The sequence below is a fragment of the Apteryx mantelli genome, chromosome 3 (genome assembly GCF_036417845.1).
Source record: "Apteryx mantelli isolate bAptMan1 chromosome 3, bAptMan1.hap1, whole genome shotgun sequence".
NCBI classification, from domain to species: Eukaryota; Metazoa; Chordata; class Aves; order Apterygiformes; family Apterygidae; genus Apteryx; species Apteryx mantelli.
This window is the reverse complement of record NC_089980.1, coordinates 61,582,830-61,606,807: the sequence shown is the minus strand read 5'-3', so window position 1 is coordinate 61,606,807 and position 23,978 is coordinate 61,582,830. Positions and strand designations below refer to the sequence as shown.

General features: G+C 38.6%; 2 protein-coding genes across 2 annotated transcripts in view; one reads left to right on the top strand and one right to left on the bottom strand.

Annotated features, from left to right (window-relative positions):
• PRKN (parkin RBR E3 ubiquitin protein ligase) overlaps nt 1-7,684 on the bottom strand; it is an 816,438-nt gene extending 808,754 nt beyond the window's left edge. The window contains exon 1 of the mRNA XM_067294746.1: nt 7,648-7,684. Within this exon, the coding sequence (XP_067150847.1) occupies nt 7,648-7,654 (7 nt within the window). The 5' untranslated portion in view covers nt 7,655-7,684. The remainder of the gene's footprint in view (nt 1-7,647) is intronic.
• A 268-nt stretch (nt 7,685-7,952) lies between these two features.
• The window catches only part of PACRG (parkin coregulated), a 266,087-nt gene continuing 250,061 nt past the window's right edge, over nt 7,953-23,978 (top strand). Inside the window, exons 1-2 of the mRNA XM_067294745.1 lie at nt 7,953-8,002; nt 8,345-8,533. Coding sequence (XP_067150846.1) covers nt 8,387-8,533 — 147 coding nt within the window. The 5' untranslated portion in view covers nt 7,953-8,002; nt 8,345-8,386. The remainder of the gene's footprint in view (nt 8,003-8,344; nt 8,534-23,978) is intronic.

Below are 23,978 nucleotides of genomic sequence, written 5' to 3'. Positions count from 1 at the left end.
ATCAAAAATACCAATAAAATGTTATCTTTCAAATACTGAAATACATAAAAAAAAGTTTTCAGAATATGTTTGTGAAGCATTCTGGATAAATGATTGATTTTCCCAATAGAATGTCATTTCCAGCTTTTTCCTAGCATTCTGAATTATTAATAAAATGGGACACCTGTACAATGGTGAAAATATGCTCCAAATCACGAGCCCCAAAAGCTCAGAACACATACGATCTGCTTGCTGACTGGTGCCAGACAGAAAGAGAGACTTACGTACTTTTTTGATGCCATTCACATCCTGTGGGTGGTTTTAGTGTATTACAGGGCAAACTATGCAAAACTTAAGCATTGACTTTAGAAGGAAATTGGCCCACTGGAATTTGTTATGGGATTCCTGAGAAGCAGTTCAAAGGAGAAGAAACCATTTGGATTCTCTGCATTCAAAAATGGAAGAACACTTAGCTTACTTACTAGCTATTACAGTTCTGCTGTCCTGATAGCCAGTCTGTGACTAGATAATGTCATCCTGCTTGTCTAAGATGACTTAGATATATTTCTGCCTGCCTTGTCCAAATACCGAAAAAGAGTCGTCCTGCCCGACGCAACGAGAAGAGAAAATCAGCTACTAATTTTTAAGCCATACATGAGATTAACAAAACTAGACGATTGTAGGCAAGATCTTTGTTTGCTAGAAATCAGGGTTCAGGAGGAGAAGACACCTAACAACAGCATCATCTGTTTTCTTCTTGAGTTGCATAAAGATCAGAATAGCACTTACCTAGTCAACTGTTGCCAAAGAGAAGACGCACTTAAATTTTGAGCTTAAGCTGATTTTTGTATTGCTATGTTATTTGGTAAGGAACATGGACTTCAGAATCTTTGAGGATCTGATCAACCTTAGAACCAATTGTCATAAAGCCTACATAAGTGTCAATTCACATTTGCAAAAAAAACAATGTATGAACTAGAGGGCACTAACACATATCAAATTATTAAATATATAAATAGTTGTTAGTAGACAGAGTAAAACATGTTTTTATCTTCTGCCATCAAATGCAAAGCATCGTGTCAAAGTTAGTACAGCAAATGCCAATCTTAGCCTTCTCTAACTCACAACCTAAATATAGGTTTTTCAGTCTACTGTAAAGCTAGTGCTGCTTAAAAACTTGTGCTCTGTATGCACAGGTCAAGTGGATTTCTGCTGCCATCTAAAATCTAAAAACACCATCCCGGGTTATTCTGTTGTCTATTTTCTGTACACTAAGTCAAAATTAGGATACAGTTTTGCCACGTTCAAGAATTTAAATGTTGATTATTCAAAAAGCTATATTAAACAATTGAAGCACAAGTCATCAGCGTGCCAAGTACTGACACATTACAAAGATTTCAAAAATAGACAGCTTGAGCTACAGAAAATGTTCCTAAATGATGTGTCAAAGGGCAAAGCTACTAGTAATGAAGAGTTGTTTCAATCAAGCTAATGAATGTGCCAATCTATCAAAGCTCTACAGTTCAAAATTCCAAAGAAGGAAAGCAAAGTATGAGTCACTGATGCCACAGGAGATTTATCACACCAAAACTTCCCTGAAGTCCATCGAAATTCAAGTATGGGAAATGTGAAAAAAACCTGGTCTTGCAGCTTCCATGTTCCATTTATGTAAAATTTCAAATTCTAGCCTAATAAGAATTTGAAATATTGTCATGGATAATATGACAACTTGTACACATCACTAATATTGTATTTATTGTTAGTGCTAATAATGTCAACAGATGTCTTCCTTTCTAATCAAGATTAAAAATACTCTATGTTTGGTTCAGAATAACCGCATTAGGAAAGTCAAGCCCAAATAAATGGGCCAAGCACATAAACAAGTCTGTAATGTATGAAAAGAAGAAAACTTGTAAGCAAACTGTTCAGATTTTTAATAGGAAATTCATAAATATGTCCACATCAGATGCAGTATTATTACTAAGCAGTGGGCCACAATTAAAAGCTAAAGAAGTGCCAAGTTGATCAAATCAGGAAAAGTTAACAATATAAGATTTACTCAGCACTGGTTTTGTCTAACATTATGAAGTAGGACCTTTATGTTTCAGCAGAAACTTTAGAGAAAGAAATGGATTTACAGTCATGATATACTACATGTTTCTATGTTATATTATTTCTGAAGCATTTTTAAGGATTCAGTGATAGCGAGATTGTTTCACAGTATGCTGGATCTGAAAACTAGTATTCTGAAGTAAACCTTGGTTGATTATCAAGCCACTGACAATTATCTGTTGAAAAAAGTATGTAGAGCCAGTTATGCTGATGCAGTAAGGGATCTTCCACCAAAGCACCTAGCCTGTTATGCATTCAAACTCTTACTTATTTCAGCATGAGTAAGCTGCTAAGCTGAACGCACACTTTTGAACATCTTAATTCATACCTAAGAGATCTCTTCAGGTGACTGAAATATTTGTGAAGATCTGGTACAGTAACATTGGAGTTACTATTACGACAGCATTTATTTACAAAAAGTAATCAAACAGCATTTTCTGCCAAAATCTCATATCATTTAAGATTTTTCCTTCTCAACCATATACATATGTCAGTGAAAGAAAGCTTTTCCTGTGAATTAGTTAAACAGCATAGTAATTAGAGCTTGCATTTGTTTCAGAAACTCATTTTTCCAGATTTAGTATCCCTGCTTTTTTAAATTTCAGCAAATGAAATCTTGATTAAATTAATAGTGCAAATGCACAGTGGTTTGTATTCCTGTCCTAGCAAACAAGTAAAGGTCTGTGTGAGGAACAGAACACTAATCTTAGCACTGTTAGTGTGTTTCACTGAGTATCGCTAAAAATCTTTTAATATTTATGAGCACGTAAATGAACAACAGGATTGCTAAAAGATTCACAGCTGTGAACATTTAAGATCTTAGACAGAAATCTATCATGGTTTTATTCATGATGCAGACATGATGAAAATGGATCAGAATTCACCTGCCATTAAGCATAATTAAGAACCAGAAGGAGAGCCTAAATGAGTTTAAAACTTATATTAGCCTTGAAGACAGGACATATCTGATATTCAATTAATACTACAATTTGTTAGCCAAAGGCAAAGATGGATCTCTTTAATATCAGAGTTTTGCTCTTAACTGTTTCACCTAAGCTTGCCCTAAACTTTTGCACTGTAGCTGCTATTTCATGATCTTTAATATCAGATCTGCACTAAATCCCACAGCAGTACAACTCTCATACAGATCAGACAAGTGCATAAGATTATCAGAGTACAGACATATTATACTTATTTATTTTAACCTAACTTTAGGAGAAATCCAGCTATCTTCTATCTTGTATAGGTGGACAGTTTTACAAATTTCCAGCTTTTTCAGTCAATGTACTCTCTATAAAGCCAGTATGATCATGCCCATTTTACAATTGAGATGTTCATATTCAGAGTGGTAATCACGTATCCAGCATTATTTAACAGGTCAAGAACAAAACCCAGACCTTCCAAACTTCAATCCAGTACTTCAACATAATGACTGCATTTGCAGCTGGTGCAAACTTCTCCTCTTTCAAGGGCTTCGGAAAGCAGTGCTACCCCACACTAACCAAGAATGTACCTCTTTATACAGAATATATTACAGAATTGGAAGAGAAGTTATATGTACTTCTGCTATTCACCTTCAAAATATCCCAAAGCCCTTAAACTAAGTCTTGTTCTACAAAGTTTCAATCACTGGAGAGAATACCAGGGTTTACTCACTAAATAAGACAGACTTCTCATCTTTCAGAATCTGACTTCTTTATAATTCTAATTGCTTAAGAAAGTTCTAAATCAAAATCAAAGCAAAAATAAATCAAATGACCTGAAAAGTCAATACTGGAAACATATTGAATATAATGATATGTAACACAATTTACACTATATTACACATATTTCAAGTAAATTAGCATTTTCTCCAAAAAGTATCGAAATCACAACAGCTGATTCATTTTCTTGCAGAGGAGATTTTAGTTTATGATGTACTCTAAGTCATCACGGCCATCATCATGCTTTAATGGATTATGTAGGAAACAGTTTTAAGATAAGAATACCAGCCACATTTGGATATGCTTACTGTTTTACTTCTTAGTAGGGTGTTTTTTTGTTTGTTTGTTTTTTGTTTTTGCAATTCTGATCAGCCATTTCCAAATAAAAAAAAAAAACCCTAAAAATTCTTCAACAAATTACAGAGTAAACACTAGGTATCAGCATAGTTACTGTTGTCTAGGGCAGCCAACTGCTAGAGGCTGCAAAACAGGCTGATCAGTGCCATTGACCAGGGAAAAAGCCACTGTAAGGAATCATGAGCAGATCATACCCATGTCTCACCCTGAGAATACACTCTCAAGGCATTAGCCAGCTTGGCATAACAAAAGAGGGAGAGAGAAAGCAGAGGGTGGCAGTTCCGGCTAGTGCTCATCAGGCCTCTAGGATGATGCCTTTGTCTCCACTGGACACCGTTTACCATTGAACTCTAAATTTCAATACCTACACTGCTGACAAGCTTTGAACTAGCTCCAACAGACAGTTATTTCTGTATAGCCACACACATATATATATATATGCATAGCATATACTTCCCACTGAAGCACAACAACAAAGACACTAAGAAAAGGTGCATGTGGAAGAAATGGGGGCTGGGAGTGGGAAGGCAGGAAGGGGGTAAGAAGTAAGGTGACAAGAAAAGGACCTCAGTTTTGAAACGCAACACGAAATCTTCTAAGAGTATAGAAGTTGTCCACAGCAATGTTTTCATTTACAGGAAACTACTTAAAGCACGGACTGACTGAAAACAATGAGGTCCAACACCTGCCCTTCAGGTAGAAGATACTCAGCTCATTCAGCTTGTATCCTTATTGCAAATATGGAAAGCAGTACAAATTTGGCCCCTTCAATAGCCAGTAATTTATGCAAAGATACCTATCTTGCATCACTCAGATGTGACACACGCAGTACTCCTAAAGGTAAAATGGAAAACAAACACTAACTCAAACAATCCTACTTTTAAGTAATTAATTTTTATTATAAGAAAATTAAATAGTTAGAGAAGTTTCCTGAAGTCCTTCACCGAACAACCCATCAACATACAGTATAAATTGACTGTAACTTTTAAAAGTAATACATGTATAAGTGAAACTGCAGATTAGGAATCCTTGTTGCAACTTAAAGTGAAGCACTGCAGAACAATCAATCTTTTAAAAGCATTTATAAAAGCAAGAGCTACCTTTGGCATTTACCCTGCCAATAGCTTTTAAATATGCACCAAAGAATTAAAATTTGGGTAGCACTCATGAATTCAGTGCAATTGTGTCTGCTGCCACAGACTTTCCAGATAAACTTGTCTGTGGGTTTTCTACACAAATGGACTATTATAAAATTAACTTACTGTTATCTTATTTTAATGCAAATATCACACAGATGAAAATAAATACACTTTTGAAGGCCTCAAGGCTTTTGAAGGCCTCAGAGAATAACCTCTTACAGAAAATCAGCATATATAAATTTAAATATTTATCTTTTCACATAAAATTTCAGCTTTGCACTGTGGTCACTTAGAAATCCATTTATAACCAAATCTTTCTCTAACTACTTTTAGAAGTTATTCTAGATATTTTAAGTGTTTCAAAAATTTGTAATACATCACACTTTAAATTCCTGAATTAACTATCTACTCAAGAAAAATTCATTGTAGATAGTTCTTTGCAAATCTCTGTTCAGTCAACAAAAACTTATAGGATAGTAGAATGCAACACAAATGGAATGAACAATCATCTGAAGGCTATTAAAATCCTGTTATATAAATCAGCGGTATAGCCTCTTCTGGAATGTTATCGGATATAGAAGAAAAGAAAAGAGAGAGGGGGGAAAAAAACAAACAAAAAACTTTCCTCTGCAAAATACTTTGAAGAACAGCATGGGGGAAAGAATTCAAAGAAGAGCCATAACCATGGTCAAACACTTGGAGGAAGACAGAATCAAAAAGGTTCCGATTTTTCTACTTTTCTGTTTTCTTCACTAAAATAAAAGGTTGTTGCTTAAATCATTTATAGTTGCAAATCATATAAAGCTGTGTTTACAAATTTTAAACTAATTGGGAAGTACATTTCATAACCACTATTCACAAACATTATTGTCACCACAGTGGAAATAAAACTGTAATACCGCAGCAATATAACGTTATCTTTATATGCACTGTGAGTCATCATGTATTTGGACTTCAGTAAAAGGGCTGGAAGCATCAACCCTGTAACCACACGGGAATCCCTTATGTACACTCAACTTATGGCTTTCTTTAAAGCATCATAGTAATTTATTAACATATTCAAAAATAAATAATGTAGTTCTGTAAACACATGTATTTCATGTAGGATTCCATGACATGGTATCAGTAGAGGAGGTAACACTGAAAGGTGAAAGAGAGTGGAATACCTGACCTCCTGTGGTTTCCTTAAACAAAGCCTTTTATTTAAAATAGCCTCTGTTATATCAGAAAAAATAAATACTCCAAACAACAACTAAAAACAGTAATTAAGGTTCCACAACTAGGAACAGACCATTTGCATAAATATTCATACAGACTGAAAATATCACATATCGTAACTTCTTTTAACTTTCATTTTAACCATTAAGCTCAAAGAAAACATTACCCAAATTCATATACTGCCAAGAAAAATGCCTAGTAGAAGAAGTAATGGGATTCATGGAGCAAGTTGCAAAGATTTTTTTAATGTGCTTAATTAAAAAAGCAAAACTATTTTGATCACAATTGACTGCATGCTTTCAACTTGATCAGGTCTTATGTAGATAGCAAATATGACACCTATACTGAAGAAAAGGCATTTTAAAAAAAAACAACACACTGACCACTATTTAGAGCTTTTACTTTAAATAATCCACATTGAAAAAGTAAAAAACAAGATGGAGCGGCAGGACTACAAAATGGATCCTGTGATTTGTGGGGCTCCCCAGCGTGGATACATCTTACAGGTAAGAGAGGAAGACCAAGCGCTGAAAACAACTGATTCACATGTTGCACCAGTATCAGACAGCTACAGCAACCAACCAGAATGGCCAAATTCCCAACTTGCATTAGGGCTAAGTTGCTTCTTTTCCAGACCACCGCCAGCACACACGGTGTGAGAGCAAGGACGTGCGGGCTGGCAACTCGCAACACGGCAGAAGGCAAGGCCAAGGCGGTTCATGAACCCTGCACAACTCGCCCAGCAACGTTCACACAGGCGCACAGCGGGGGAGCTCAAGCGGCGACCTTCGCCGGGGGCCAGGCCGGGGCCCGGCCGCCCGCGGCACAGGAGCGCCATGAGCCGCCGCCGCCGCTCACCCGCGGCGCTCACGTGCCGCAGCACGGGGCGCGCGAGGCCTCGCCACGGCCGCCGCGCAGGGGCCGCCCGGCCCGGCCCGCGCTCGCCGCCGGTGACAGCGGGCACCTGTCGCCACTCGGGGGGGGGGGCCGGAATGGCGGCGGCGCCTCCCCACGCGGCCGGGCCGGCGGACGCGCCCGAGGAGGGCTGCCGCACGCCGCCCCGGGCCCGCCGGCGGCGGCGGGAGAGCGGCAGGCGGATCTGCATCCGGGCTCTCTCCCTCCCTGACGCGCTCACTCACCTATCATGGCCGCGGCGGGAGGGGAAGGGGGGGCGCGGGCGCGGGCGCGAGCGGCGGGGCCGGCCGACGACCTGCGCGGGCGCGGGGCCCTCTGGGTAGCGTAGTTCTCGCGTCCTCACGCTTCGCGGCTCGCCTCACGTGACCGCCGCCGTTTTTTCACTCCTTAATCAACACGTATTAGTCTGCGCTGCACGGCTCCGTCCCTTGCGGGTCGCTGGGCTGTGCCGCGGGGCTCGCGGGCCTTCGCTAGCCTCGTGCTTGCCCCGCGCGCGACGGCCGCCGGGAAGGCGGGGGGTTGTTGACACGTTGCCTAGCGACGGGCGGGAGTCTGGGACGCGTGCCGGCGCCGGCAACGGTTAGTGCCCCGCCCCCGACGGACTCCGCCGCGGGGTCCTTGCGGGTGGCGTAGGGGTGAGGAAGGGCAGGCGCGTCCGGGGGAGGCGCCGGGCCGGCGGCGACGAGAGTTGCCCCGGGGTGGCGGGCGAGAGAGGCAGGTGGCGGCGAAGGGCCAAGGAAGGAGGAGCGGCGGCTGTGGGGAAAAGGAGGGCGAGCTGGGGATGCAGAAGGGGGCGAGCAGAGGGTGGCGAGGGGCAGGCGCCAGCGGGAGGGATGAGAGCGGGGTCGTGGCGTCGGTTGGGAGGGGGGCAGAGGCAGACGCACTGCATTTTCTAACTCACTGGGTTGGGCTTTTTTTCAGTCTGTGTTTTGGTTCTTGTCCCTCGCGGACGCTGCTGGGGAGATGGTAGTGGAGAAGGCAGGTTCGAGCCCCCCAAAGGCCGTAGGTGACAGGCGGCCCCAGCAGCAGGAGCCACTGGGGCACGTGAAGAAAAGCAAGCAGCAGGTCAGCGATGGATTCACTGTCAAAGCCATGATGAAAAACACCGTGGTATGTCTGCTGCTAGTGTAGAGGTGGTGTTAATTGATTTACTCTCACGTGCCCAGGAAGCATAGCAAACCAGAACTGGGGACAGAGCCTGTCAGGAAGGTGTGGGGGTTGCTGCGACTTTATTGGAGTTTGTTACTTGCTGAAATTACTTTCAGCCTTTACAGAAGCGTTATCATAAGGTAACAGCCCGTCCCTGTGGAAATTTTGATGCTTTGCTTCAGAGTGCGTGGCTTTAGTGCCACCATATTTCTGTATTATTTTGTATTGGCAATGCACATTGTATTAAAGTGCTAGCATGTAGAATTATGTGCAAGGCTTTACCACCTTGTGTTTAGCAAACTCCTGTCACGTGATACTGTAGTGTTGTATGAAAACGTTCATCTACTGTTGCTTTGTGGTGTAAGTTTGGTGTGAATATCACATAGGATGGCAAGGATCAGCAAAATACATTTTGTTTTTAAAATAAGCTTGAAAAACAATAAAAGGCTTTCACACTATAGGAGAATACTCAGTTGGAAACAAATGTTGATTCTGCACGTGATAGCTCTTAGAATGAGCAAGACAAAAATCCAGCAACCTCCCTTTCATTAATTGACTGAACTTTTAATGATTTTAGAGGTACGCAAATGAAAATACTAGGACTGGACACTTTTGTATTGTTCTATATTGGTTTATTTGGCTGCTTCTATTAGATTTTAGGAATAAAAATAAAAATAGTGCAGAATGCAAATGTTCAACATGAACGTGGACGAGCTATTATAAGCACGTATCTGTACTTAAACTCCTAGATAGATTTTTGTTTACTTTGGGGTACAATTCAAGTTGTGAGGAAAGTCTTCTCAAGGTTTTTTATTGTATATATTCTTCCGATAACAGCTATGATTTCCCCCGTTTTACTTAAACGGTTACCCTATTGCAGTCTCTCTGGGCTTGCTATCTATAACAGCATTTAAAAATAAAATTCCATTTTTAAACAAACTTCAAATGGAAAAGAAATTATATAAATGAACATCTTTTCCAGTGTTAGTAAAATTAAAGCATGCTTGACCCTAGTAGAATGACTGTAAAGCAAAAACAACAAAGGTTTTGCTTTAAAGGTTGTTTGGTTTGTTTGTCTTTAATTCTAGAGATATGTGGCATGGACTGTAACACTTCAGCGAGTTTAAGGATTAATTTTTAAAGACATTTCCTCTTCTCCAGACAAAATTTCAATTCATAAGGATATTTGCATATATTTGTTCATGCATTGATAAGTAAAAGATACTTGACTTAGTCTAGAAGAATCAGCAGAGTTTCAGCAGGGTTTGAAAAATCTGTGTATTCCATTTAAAAAAAATGACCTTTGGCTGATGACTATACTTAAACTATCAGTTTAATCAGAATTTAAGTTTTCTTTTAAATAATTGCAGTTTTAACTTATGGCTATGATTCTAACTTTCTAAACATTAACAGAACGTTAAACTATGTGGTACTCTGTGATCAGCAAAGGGGCATATCTGCTGCCTTTTGGGCCACTCATTGAATCATGGAAACGATGGTTGGCAGGGACCTCTGGAAGTCTAGTCCAACCTCCCATTTAAAGTGGGGCTGGCACTAGACCGGGTCAGCCATGGGTCCACCTCGCTGAGCTGTGAGCTCCAAGAGCAGGTTCTGTGACCTCTCTGGGCAGCGTGTGCCATTGCTGCCCTCCCCGTCTGTCCTCTGGTGCCGTGTCAGCAGTGGGGTTAACAAAGGTCTAACCTTTTCCGGAGAATCTGTTCATAACTTCTTGCTTAGGAGGTAGTGAAACTGTTAGGCGTCCTGGAAGATTCATGATGCCATGGCTGTTTCTTGCAAAAGCTCTGAATGAGGACAGGCAGCCACTGAAATTATTTTCCTGGGGTCAATGCTCAAAATGTTAGGGTAGGGTTAGGAATAATATCTCACTGCCAGTCTATGTCTGTGCAGAGGTGGGAGTTCCTTTTCTCTTCTCCGGCAACTGGTTAAATGGAGCTTCAGATTTATTAAGTACTCGCTTCTCAAAGGTTGACATCATAGATGAAGTTGTCATGGAAGGCTTAGGAATTGATTGGAGGGTTAAAGGCAGAGCAGACTAATATAGTTAAGGCATAGTAATTCTTTTTGTTAACAGCGTGCCAAGGAACAGTGTTGTCAGCAATGTGTTCAGCATCTCCAGGTCAAACAACTAGATATGGACTTGGTGCAAGCATACAGTGAGGCTTAAACTCTTAACATAGAGTCTAATAGGTTACCATTACACATATATGGCTGTAAATATTGTAGTAAAGGTTCCAGAATTCTTTTATATTGCTTGTGCAAACAGCATCTCACTAAGTCATTTTTCATAAAGTTAATCAAGTTGTCTTCCCAAGTCTGACTTTGTAGCCAGTAACCAGCCAGTAGTCAGTACAGAAATATAGGCGTCTGGCAACTTTGGCAGAATATTCAGGAGTTTCCTCAGCTTTGGCATGTTATATCTAAAATTTATTAATTTAAATACATTACTTAATAAAGATTCACCAAGAATATTGTTCCTGAACTGAAGAATGTGTTTTGTTATATATTATTTCCTTTCAAAACTGAAAATATGTATAGCAGTTCAGATTTAGAACTAGATTCAATAAAGCTCTTCTACACTAACAAGCTAGGTACGATGACATTTACATTTTAATTGTTTAGTCTTCCAAGTGAAATCAAGAATGCCCTGTTAGGTTTTTAGACTTCACATGTAATCCAAGGGTAGAATTAGGAATAAAACTAAAAACTTGTGTGCACAGTAGCAAGTAGAAAAATGTTTGTATGTGAATCTGGGCAGCAGGAGGATACCTCTGTTCACTTCTGAACCTCTCCAAACAGTTGGTTATTCTTTCCCAGAATTGAGCAAAGCTTGTTTTTTGCCTTCTGCTCCTATTCATGAGAGAATAAATACTAATGCCCCCCTTTTCTCTAATAATCTAGTAGTAAAAGCACTTTTGCAGAGAGAGGGTTCATTTTCCTATTAAAAGGGAAAAGTAGGTTGGGATTTCAAGTCTTTATCTCCCACCTTTTAGAAGAATTTCTTAACCAGCAAGCTACAGAGTAGCTGAGGTGGAAAAGATGGTATAGGGAACGGTCTCCACCTTCCCTTTCAAAGTTCTGTTACTGTGCTGCAAAAAATTAAAGATTCATAGGGCTAGAATGAGGCAAGGTAGGAAAGTCACTAGCCAATATAGTGTAGTGAATGTGTCATCCATGCAGGAGCCTGGGAGCTTTGGTTTCAGAATTTTAGGTCTACTATTGCTGGCTAGGATGGATCTGATGTTTTTGGAGTTGAACTGAAGCTTAAGACATCCTCTCTTGTGAGTACTGAGCCAATAAAGCTACAAACCTGTGTACTCATTTGTTTTTTTCATGAACCTTGAATTCTTCACTGTGCAGAGCCAGGGCTTCAACAGGAAGGGTAGAGTTTATCTTTCCTCTACAGTTTTTCCTTTAGTAGCACTGTTGCCATGTAAGCTGGAGTACCCTTCTGTAACATGCAGTTGATCTCCTCTGGCCAAACAGAGTACTGAATTCAGATCTCCTTCTTCCCGGCCTAGTGTGTAAACCAGTAAGCTTTATCTAGAAAATATTACTATTCCATCTGTGTTGCATGAAAGCAGTCAGAAACTGCTCTTAGTAATGGGCCTCATCTTGCCTGTATGTGAGGCATAAAGTGAGAATGTTTGCTAGATGGATTTATAAGGGGAATGATGCTAAGAATTGTTTGGTTCCTGGATCACAAATGCCAAAGCAGAGCTATTCAACCTGGGAGAACCTTAGGTATGTGCAGAAGCACAGCTCCCATCTCCTAAAAGAAATGCAATTGCTTTTAAGCTGAACAAAGGCTATTTGGGTTGAAGTTATGAATTTCCACCCCTCTGTTCCTGATTTAGTCTTCATTTACAACCTGGATTGGTTCGAGATCTCAGTCTTTGACGTTTAAACTCCTCTTTCACACAATAATCTCAGTACTGTGTGTTGTGAAGGACTTCTTTACACTGGATAATAACTCATAGCAAGAGTTTCATTTTAACCACAGAGTTAATGTGATTCATTTACACTCTGAAACTTGGGATTTGATATGCTATTCATATTTATTCACACTGTGTAACTAAAACTATTTTTGTTACTTGCATTGTAGGAGTTACAGTGTGTAATCATTGATTTTAAGGCTATAGGAAAATGGCTTTTACAAAAAAATGTTTTACCTTTTTATTAGAATAGCTCATTTAATTGGAAAAAGCAGAAAAAATTTTGTGCAAGCAGATGTCAAGTTAAAGGCAAAATTTGATGAATGTTTATTGGGCAGTAGTATGTCCATTTTGAGGGAGCTGTTTCAGTTTAACAACAGCAATTTTGTACAATCTGCAAGTATAGTTCAGTGAACGCTGTATGTCAGTTTAAACTGTCACTGCTCTGGAGGGCAGTCCTATTTCCTGTTTCAGGCTGTGTATTACTAGTGCCCCTTATTGTGTACGTTTATACCATATCAGCAGATACTGAACTGATCCTGCTGAAAAGTACACCTGTGTGTTTAAACTATCACAGTGTCGAACTGCAGTCTCAGGGGTGCAGGCAAGTAAAGCCCCTGCTGCCACAAGACTCCTCTGTCCCACACTCCTCCCTGCCCTGACTGCATGTTTCTGCCTTCCCTCTTGCGTTTATACTGGTGTGTCTTGCAGCTGCACAAGTGGTTGGATCAGCTCTAAGAGTCATTAAAGTTAACAGGAATATATTGTCAGGACAGGCTGTGTGGGTGGAAATGCCGCTCTCAGCAACATCGCCATCTTAATTCATTTAAGCCCGTTGTGAGTTCTAATAGAGTAATTCGATGAACACTTAAGGCAGCGTAAACTTGCAGTGCAATTGCAAGGTTTGGTCTTCACCCCTGGGCATTTATTCTTCCTCTGTGCAATATAAACATTTGTGGGGCCATACAGTGAACTAGGCTGGGTTCCTGGTTAAACCTAAATTAAAAGCAACTCAGCATTTTATTTCACAGCAGTGCAGACAACATACAGTTCCCTAACAGTATAAGCTACCAACAGTTGTGGCTGCCCCAGTCCTGCCTGCTCCTATTGCATATTCTTACCTCCTCCTTTGTGCTAGCACTTAAGTCATGCAAGTGAATTGATGAGCCACCTCACTTACATTATATCCAAACAGGAAAAGTTTCAACTCAAAGAGGTTTTCATTTACCTTCAGAAAGTTATGTACCCTTCCAAATCCCTGCTTGTTTTTACTGTAATGGCCATATTGATAGTATAATGGAAAAGCAGAATATACAGGAAAAATACTATTTAATATAAACTATCATAATGTCTTCTGAGAGCCTGTATTTCATATTGTGTTTTTCAGCTATAATTTATATGATTTAATCATTCTGCTCTTGATATTTTAAAAGACTTTAAATTTGTTCCTTAATTTTTGCAAATGTGGGGGAAGGTTGATAGTTTTCATAGCCACAGTGAAAAGATTTGTTTAATATTCTCAAGTATGAAGAAATCAATGCTGTTTGATTTATGAAAATCTGCTACCCACTTGAATCTCCAGTATATCTTTTTTCATAATTGTCATATGACTGAAAATGGATAATAAGCAGACTATCAATTAGAATCCATTTCATGTTTTTGATTGACATTTCTTATTGTCTTAAATCACTTCATTGATTTTTTTCACAATATTTTACATAGAGAAAGACCTTGGAACGTTTTACATTTCATACTTAGAGGAGGTAAATCTAAACTGATTTTAAAACATAAGGACAGTGATGTTTCAGGACTCCTCTGCTAATCATTTTTTTATGAACCAGTGAATAGAATATTCTTACTGACTATTTTAAATATGGATTGCAGAGACAGTTGTCAAATTCAGTCAGTTCTGGCATTGGAATAAAACTATTTTAAACTGCATACTTAAAACTACTGTAAAAGAGCAAATGTCAGGTTAAATTCTTGTATGTATATGAGATAAAAACTCTTAAATGTTTATGGATTGATCATACAGGTTGAAATCCTGCAATGATCTGAGTATGTGGGGATCTGAGTCTTGTGTTTCATTGAATGAAGCAGGCATCTAGTTTTCAAATGCTTGGCTCCAGGTGTAGGAATTCAGAACAAATTATTATGCAATAGTTAATAGTCTCAGAAAAAGATTTTAAGCAGCCAGCTTGCTGAGTAGCAAATTATCTGAGGTCAGCATTTCCCACATGCAGCTTTGCATGCATCTAGAGCTAGCCAATAGAAAAATGTGAAAGACAGGTGAGTTAGAAAGCATTTACCATGCACCTTCCTCAGGGCCCAGAGTCCAGAACCCTTTCCTAAGAATGTATGTACATATTCTTTCTTTCTGAAAGCTGATGAACTTGATACCGTCTTTTTTTTTAAAAGATAGCATCATTTTACACAAGACAAAAAGTGGCTGGATCACTTCTCTGGGAAGAGAAGACCCCTTACTTGAAGGGAGTGAAACTTACCTATCTAGGCAGGATGCCTTAAATCACACATTACAAGTAACTGGGGTTGGAAAGGAGGAGTAGTGACACCTCCATCTCTTTACTGAAACTGTACTATGGGGCAAAAAATTTACATAGAAGAGAGGGGAAGAGAGTAGAAGACTCGGCCTGACTCTGAAAGTAGGGAAACTGGGGTGGCTGTTGGGCGGCTGTTTAAAATTAAGTTAGGCAGGGAGCAGAGACCACACCTTCCCTCCAACTGAGTTCTCTATGCAATCATGAAGAAATTGAGGGTCATTTCTGTTCTCTCACCCAAGGAGTCTCGGGTTATTTGTACCATGTTGATGCTTCAAAAGAAAGAATGAAATTGTGAATTCAATACAGTTTAGGTCTGAAACTGTGAATTTGAGCCTTGATGTCTGGATCTTGACTGGGCTCAGGCTGAGATGTTTAGTTGCAAAGAATTTAGGTGCAATGATGTTTATAACAGTCGAAAAAATCATGTCTTTTAGAACAATTCTGTGTGTGCCCAAAGGTGCACCTGCCTAGAAACATCTGTGGTATTTAGGTCTTTCTAGTGTCCTAAATTTAGTTTAGTTTGACACAGTCTTCAGCATGAATTAAATACCACCTGAACTGGCATCACATGCTTACACTTTTATATGGCCTTTTATCATTGATGTTAAAAAATACTCCTACAGTTAAAGCTAAATATGTGCTTAATTCCATTGCTGAATTAGATGAGAATGTTCAGCAGCTTACAAAATCAGCTCAGAACAAAATATAAGTAAAAATTTAAAACATACTATTCATTTAGAGTATTGAATTAACTGCAGGTAAAAGAATGGCCTATGGGGTGTGCAGCACAATAGCAGCTGGGCATATGCCTTCCATATGCTGCTTGGAAGGAGGCAGTGCCTGGAATGTACGATTGGAAAGGTGTACTGGCATGAAGCCTCTTGAAGGGGAAGAGATATAGCCAAAAAGAGGTCGTTAGAGCGAGAATGGGACAGGGAAACAATAGGGAAAACTGACTGGGGAAGGAGATAGGCAGCGCAGAGAGTCTCTGAAGCAAAATAAACATAGTGTAAGAGGCAGCATTTGCCTGCCATAGGCCAGACACTGCCGGATTCTGTCTACCTCAGGCAGCTGGAGCACGTGCTGCATGAGGACAGGCTCAGTGAACTGAATTTGTTCAGCCTAGAGATGAGAAAGCTTCCAGCCCCCCCAGTACCTTTGAGGAGGTTATCAGGAAGACAAAGCCACCATTGTGCATGGTGGGAGGACAAAAGACAACAGGCGTAAATTGGAATGAGAGGTTCAGGGTATAAGGAAAAGGTTTTTCACTATGAGGACACTGAAGCACTGGAGCAGGTTGCGAAGCAAAGCTGTGCAGTCTCTGCCCTTGGAGGTTTTCAAGACCCAACTGGAAAAGCCCTGATCAATATGGTCAGTTCTCATTGCTGACTCTGTTCTGAGAAGGAGGTTGGCCTAGATATCTCCTGAGGTCCCTTCCAACCTGAATTTCCCTATGATCCTACCTCTTTTTGCTTAAGAGGCTGGCTTATGGCCGCTCTATGGCTCTGCTACTACTACTATCAGACAAATTAGTGATGATTAAGTGACTTTTAAACTGGGAGAAGAAAAGAGAAATGAAATTTGAGAATTTTCACTTTAACAGTTTTGCTGCTTCTCTGAAGATGTCATGTGAAGGGGCGGGGGGGAACCATATACCACAACTAAGAAGATACTTTATTTTTCAGACAAGACAGTCTCCCTTCTCACCCTCAAAACAGCTATGTAATACCGTATTGTTCTGGTTGTAATGGTCAACTGCAGCATAAATCTAAGGTCGACTATTATAACTAGAACAATATGAATAAGCCTGCACCAGTGCTTGGGAAGCAGCAGCAGGAACTTATCAGCTGAGATCCCTAGTGCAGCTGATTCTTTTTGTACCATCTGATCCAAAGACCGCTGCTGCCAAGTACAAATACTGTGATGAATTGAGGCAGCAGGCAGTGTCTGTAGCTGTCAACCTCTGGATGTTGTCCCTTGTCTCACAGTCTCCTCTTGTCACTAGTTTAAGTGGCATTGGAAGCTCTAAGTGGGTGAAGAAGGATGGGAGAAACAACATAGCATCTACTGTCTCTATCTGCAGCTGGAAAAAGTAGTGATAGAACACTGGGGAAAGAGGAGAAGACCTGAACGTCACTCAAAGTGGGGATCTACTAATCCAGTATGGGTGATCACTAACCCAGTATGATTTTTGCTATGACTGTGCTCACAGAACTTCTCCACAGAGGAGTTGAAGCCAGTCACCCTGTTGCAAGCAGAAAGGGCTGGAATCTATACCAGGGAAATAGAAGTTTCCTGCTTCTGTTTGATACTTCCACTTAATGTGTATGCCTGGTCTACATTTAACTGAAGCAATCTGTTAGAATTTGAGGAGGGTTTTTTTCTTTCATAGTAAGTTTTCTTAACCATTTTGAGATGCCGATTACTTTAAAGCCAAAAGATAGTACAAAACAATGTTGTTGATATGTTGATAAAACTTCTAATCTTTTATTATATGTGCAACAGAAAAAATTCTGTGAAAGACTGAGTGGTTCCTCCCTTGAGATATTTGACATTCATGTAAGCAGTTTGCCACAGTTAGCAGTTTGCTATCTATTTTGATAGGACAGTTACATAATTTTTGCTGGAAAAATTACTGGTCTCTGATGACTGCCTTTCTTAGATAACGTATGTGTCAGATAAGATGAAGTACTTCGTCATAAAAGTCCAGCATGTGGACACAATGTGCTGAAGGGCTGCTGTATGGAAATCCTATGTTTCCTAATTACATTCTGACTCTGTGGGCATATTACAAATATGCTGCTTAATATAGTTGCAAATTCTTGTCTCTGATGGGTTTAAGTAGAGGGATTGAGCCTGAGAGCAATGCAATTCTAGAGGCAGAATAGAACTTTAATTGAAGAATCAAGGCCTTTTACCTGGCAGAACAGGATTTTGATTAGATAATAAAAACTGCATTATTAAAATAATACACACTCAGTTTAGCTTTTCTTACCCTTATGATGTTATCTGTGAACGTACATTTTAAAGTTTACATTCTTGTCTGTTTGAAAACTAGATTTACATTAAAAAAAGAAAAGTTACTCTGCATCCATGTTTCTGTAAAGGATGATATCAAGATCTTGGTAGCAAGAGCAAATATAGATTTGTTTTCAGTTTAATGGTAGAAATATATGAATAGCACATAGTTCTTTATTGAAAGTTAATATCATTAGCCTGTTTAGGATCACACTAGCTTGGTGATTTTTTTGTGATGGAAGCTATTTTATCACTCATCTAAAGAATTATATACTGCAGTGAGTACAAAAGTCCTTCATGATAAATGACAAAGGTAAAACATATTATAAAATACACCATTGATATGAGTGTATGATGAAAATTCTTGAATGCCTTGAAGGAAGCATGGCACAGTGTTGAGGTCCTACATACAAAAACATCTGGAGGAAGAATAGACCTTTACAGTTACGTTTTGATGCCTATTTCATTAATGATAATCATATTTCCGAGATCTTTTTGTGTTGTTGGTAGGCAGTGCACAGTATTCTGTACCAAAAGTGATGTAAACACAAATCAAGGGTACAGTACTTTATTTTCGTACTTGTCTGTCTTTTGTATGTAAGGCATCCGTTAGTTTCTCTGTTATAACAGCTAAACATTGCATCTCATTATTATTATATGAAATGAAGAACGATTTGTGCATAACTTGGACTTACCCATTTGTTCTTGAAAATATGTCTAGATATTAAGTCTTCTAAAATACCAAGTTTAGTAGATCTTTCATTCTTTCAATAATTATTTAGATAGAATTTCTTTTCTGTTATTTTTGTGTAAGACTTATCTGATTAAGCCCATGGTTTATGGAATGAAATATTATTTCCTACATATTTTTTAAATATATCCTTTTATAATAATGTTTTAGAGGTATTCTAAAAAATGCCTTGAATTAGTTTCCTTTTATTGCAAGTCGAGTTTGTATAGAATTAAGGGAGGTACTATATGACCATGTCCTGAGTATCCAGGTCTTCTGTTTTAAAGCTAATCATTTGATTTAGAAAAGACTAGCAGTCCATATTAAAACCTGTGGAAAAAATAAAATATGCCCCTGCTTTTCTTACTGTCATATTGCTATTGATTTAATCAGACATTAGTGCTTTGCATTAGATGTCTTCTTAGCTACAGCCATTCAGGCAAAGATATATGTGTACCCTACTAACATTGGCAGCCAGAATTTGATAAACCTAACCCCTCCATTTTTCATAGAAGTTGAAAACATGCATTCTTACTTCTCAGATCAAGTCTACTGACCTCTTTCTACAGTTATCTGCTGCTCCATGCTCGCATTTTCTCTGATGTTCTTTACATATCCTTCAGCTCTCTCATTTTTTCTCATTTCTCATTTCATGTTAGTGATTTTTGTCTTGCAATAATGTTCAGTGCTTGGGGTGGGGGGGAAGTGTTCCATGTGGCTTAGAAACCCTAGATACTCATTTTTACCGTAAGAAATCTCTAAGGAATGAGCTCATTATACTTTTAAATTGCAACTTCATAGGTAAGACTGAAAAATTATTTTCCACAGAAAGCGTACATGTATTAGCTGAATTTTTACATCATTTAGACAATGTTTTACTACCTCATCTCCTGCTCTTCTAATTTGTGTGCCCTTCATTTGTTTGTCAGGTTTTAGATTAATAGTTTTAAGGTCAGAGGAACAATTAATATTACTTGATTTGTTCTCCTGCATAAAATACCCCTTCAAACTCAGAAAGTGATTTCTTCATGAAATGTGTAACTTCTGGTTGAGTTCGAAGATTACTTTTTTAAAAAGTCATCCAACCCTAATGTAATGATGGTGTTAGAGAGTCCACTACATCTGGAAGTCATGCTACTGTTTAACTAAATTTAACGAATGTACCACTGTTAGAAATTTGCTCTTTTATATTTCTAGTCTGCATTTTTCTTCTTTCAGCTTTTAGTTTTTGGATCTTGTTTTGTGAGTCAAAACTAGAGAGTCTGCTTTCCCTGAGAAGATGCTTACCAGTTATCAGTATGTGTGGATTGTACAGCTAGTCTATATTTATATATAATCTACCATAGAATAGTCAAATATCGTTGTGTAAATATTTTAGTTAGCCATCCCCTTACAGAGAGATACTACCTTTAAAAATCCACAAAAGTAATGTTTTATCATTCTTCAGATGTCTGCTTAAATCCCACTTAAGTCATAAATATTTTATGAACTTCTGGTATGCCTTTGGACATATTTAAAATGTATTATAATATTATTATTCGGAACAACAATCTAGTCTTAATATTTTATTTGATAGTGTCTGAGGATTTTTGGTCATCCAATTGTTCATCTAGTATGAAGATTTCAGGCAATGCAATAAAATTGTATAAAGTCCAGCAAATATAATTTGTCATTTAACTTTAAAAAAAGAGCAAAATTATGTCAGTACAAATCAGTCAGCTACACATTCAAGCTTGCATGAGATTTCACAAACTCTTTAGTCTAGCGTTATCTGACAAAAGGAATCTTTACAACACCAAAATTTTAATTGTGTGTCAACTATTGACAATACTGTGCCTACAAATAGCGTACAACATTCAGATGTTTGGATATAAATTTTGTTGAGGAAACTATTAGGTTTTAACAGACTTGTTTTTATTTGGATCGTCATTTTTCCTTTTCCTTGTCACCATATAGAATTGAAAATTGTTTCTTCTTAGGTGAAAAAACAAATGGCCTTTTAGCAGCAGTAGACCAGTTCTTCCTCTACTGTGCAATGTTCCATTAGCCAGTAATAACAGAGCGTATATTAAAATAAGTTTGCGAGGCAATCACTAAATTGCCATTAATAAATCTGTACATTATTAATTTGTTTTCAGTTTGATGTTTCATATGTTGAGCCTTAAAATGTCTTCCTTATACTCCCATTGCATATTTTTTCCCTCTTTTCTCTTATTTGTTCTTCTGCTTCCAGCAAGCAGAACAGAGAGCTCTTGTTCTTTTATGATACTAAATATGCTACATTTTTACAGGTTTTAAGTTAGTAATCTTTTAACACAAATAGCAAGAAAGTTTGCCTGATGGCGTGTTTAGCACTTGCATGGCTAAGCACTTCTAAACTTGTAAAGTACAGGCAAAATGTTTGTTCTCATTACCGAAACAGTTGCTCTAAAAGCAGCTCTAGCTGAGATTCATGCATGACCTTTCCTGTTTGAAGTTGTTTGCATGTCCCAAGGTATAACAAATTACTGGGTTGTACTTTTGTTTTGGCTAAAAGCTTTTCCAGAATGATGTTTCACCAGTTGCACTGTAATGTTCAGTGATGATTTGTGGTTTCATTTTTCTTTAATTATTAAAGACAGACGGTATGCACAAGTTTCATATGTTACAATGCATCCTAAACAGCTTGCTCATGTGAGACTTGAAAGTTATGGAACTTTCCCATATGAATCCGTAGCTGACTGAAGCAGAAACACCTGTTTTTTGATGTTTTTAATGGTAAATGTTTGAGCCAATATAAGGAAGGCTAAATGTTTAGAGAGACACTGATGCAAATTAGAAAATCACTTTTGTGATATGTTACTGAGGCAGAGAGCTCGATAGGATTTAAGAGAACAGACCAACTACTGATGGTGAATAATGTCCCAAATTGCACTGTGTAAGTACTTCTGAGTTAGAAAGCTACTTACTGAAAGGTGCAACCTGTGAAAAATTTCTCATCTTTCTTCAAATCTGCTTAAAACTCACCCAAACCATTACTCCTTCAAGCTGTTCTAGGCTAACTGGAGTGTTCAACTGTAATCCCTGCTTACTGTAGTTAGAGATGTATGGGGAGCTTTACACAGTGCTTTGTTCCTTCGCTGAATTGCAGTATCTGCTCTTTCATCTCACCTACTGAGGGATTAAGGATAAGGTCCAAAATACAGTACCCCAGACAGATGACTAAATTCTACATAGAGTCTGATTTTAAAAATTCAGTCCAAAAAGCCACCTGTCCAGTGGCTGCCTAACCCTGAAGACAGTTTCTGTGAACATCTAAGGAATTTTTCAACTGCATATGTGGGCAAGGAGAGATAGTGATTTTCTAAGTCCCTTGATTAAGTGACTTGTTTTCGTCTAAATTTGTGCTGTGATGCATCTGCTCAGATCAACCTTAAATCTTGAGAGGTTTGATCCAAATGACAGCTGTGACTGTAGCAGAAAACACAACAGATGTATGTGACCTCCTTCAGAAAGAATGTTGGAGGTATGTTATTGACTTTTTTGTAGTTGTTGTTTATTTGTTTGATTTTTTTTTTCTGCTTGGAATGCAGTGATTGCTTTTGCAACTTCACCTTTAACTGTAGACTGTCTAAATGCACATCATTTTACTCCTAATTGAATGATATTCCCAGTAGATGGGAGGTAGACTGCCTTTTGTTAATAGTTCTTCTAAAGCCTTGACTGTTGCTTTCTTCTGGGCCTACTGGGCAAAGATAGTTCTGTAGTTGGATGATCAGGGCATGCTGCTGGGAAGTGAAAGTAGTAGATTTGAAATTTTGTGAATTGAAGAGAGAAATGAACCAAGTCACCACCAAGTCATGCACCTCCCGAGCATGTATTCTGACTCCTAGGTAAGTATGCAAAAAATGGTAATACTATTTAAGAGGACATTACTGAAAGTAGATTCTTAGTCTTCAGAAGAGAATTTCAGGGTCTAGATTTTCAGTAAACAAATATTTCTGTTTTAAAGCCTTGATTCAAGTGACAGAACTCCAAAGAGAAATGGAAATTCACATATATCCCTGTATTCAGCATTTTGATGGACTACCTGTAGGTGGTTTCTTTCTCTGCACTTGGACTTTCTGAATTGCTGTTCTGAACTGTCTTATTTTCTCACCAGCAATGTAAGGAGCATGGGCTCAAAGAGGCTAATTTAGGCTCTTTGAATCACCTGGATGTTGGAGGCTGGTGTTCAACTGTCATTTTGGGTTTGTATCATGCATAATTCAATGGAGCAACAGTCTTTGATTAGCTATCTAGAAAATATTATAATGTAAATATTGGTTATTAACTAGTGGGAGATTTAAAAAAAATCTCTCTAAACTGTAAAATTGTTCATGAGGGATTATGTCTTTCTCTGCAGCATCTAGAATTGTGTTTTTTAGCCTCTAATTTGAGGTGTATTCTCTTTTTCTGTCTCATGCTTTTCCTTCTTTCCTCCCTAATTGACTGTTTTAGATGTATACTCACTTTACTTCAGGGTCTTTTGACAGAAGGAGAGAAATGGGCCAATGCCAAAGCTTCTCCAAAGGCAACCTTATTGAAAATACACTGTCCTCCCAACCTGGGATTTTTTTTGCCTTCTGCCAATGCTGAGTTTCAGCAGCTTTCTTCTTCCTGTTGTCCCTTTCTTCTTTCTTCCCACAACTTTTACCCCCAAAGATTGTGTGGGCAATCATTTTGAGACTTGACGCAAGTCACCAAGCATAACTGTAACAGTCCTTGAAAAAGTAGGAGACACAGTGCAACAGGCCTTCAAACTTCCTTGCAATCAGCAAACATTTCACTAAACTCGAGGCCCACAGGTTCACTGTCAGCAATAGAATAGTAGACAAGGTGTCCATTGAAGATCTTGTTCTGACATTTCCTTTGTTTGCAAGGAACAGAAACTGTCTGATTAGAATGATCATTTTGGAAGGTGTTTTTCTAAAGAAAGGAAATGAGATGCATTGGAAAGTGAGGTTTTAAGAAATATTTTCAAGGTTCTTGTGTTTTAAGGACTCCTAAAGCTATCTGGTATTTGCAACCTAGCCACTGGAAGCTTATACTACCGCATGAAAAATCACAAAGTGAAAATAAAGTTGCACTGAATACTTCAATAAGTATCAAGACTAACAAAGCCT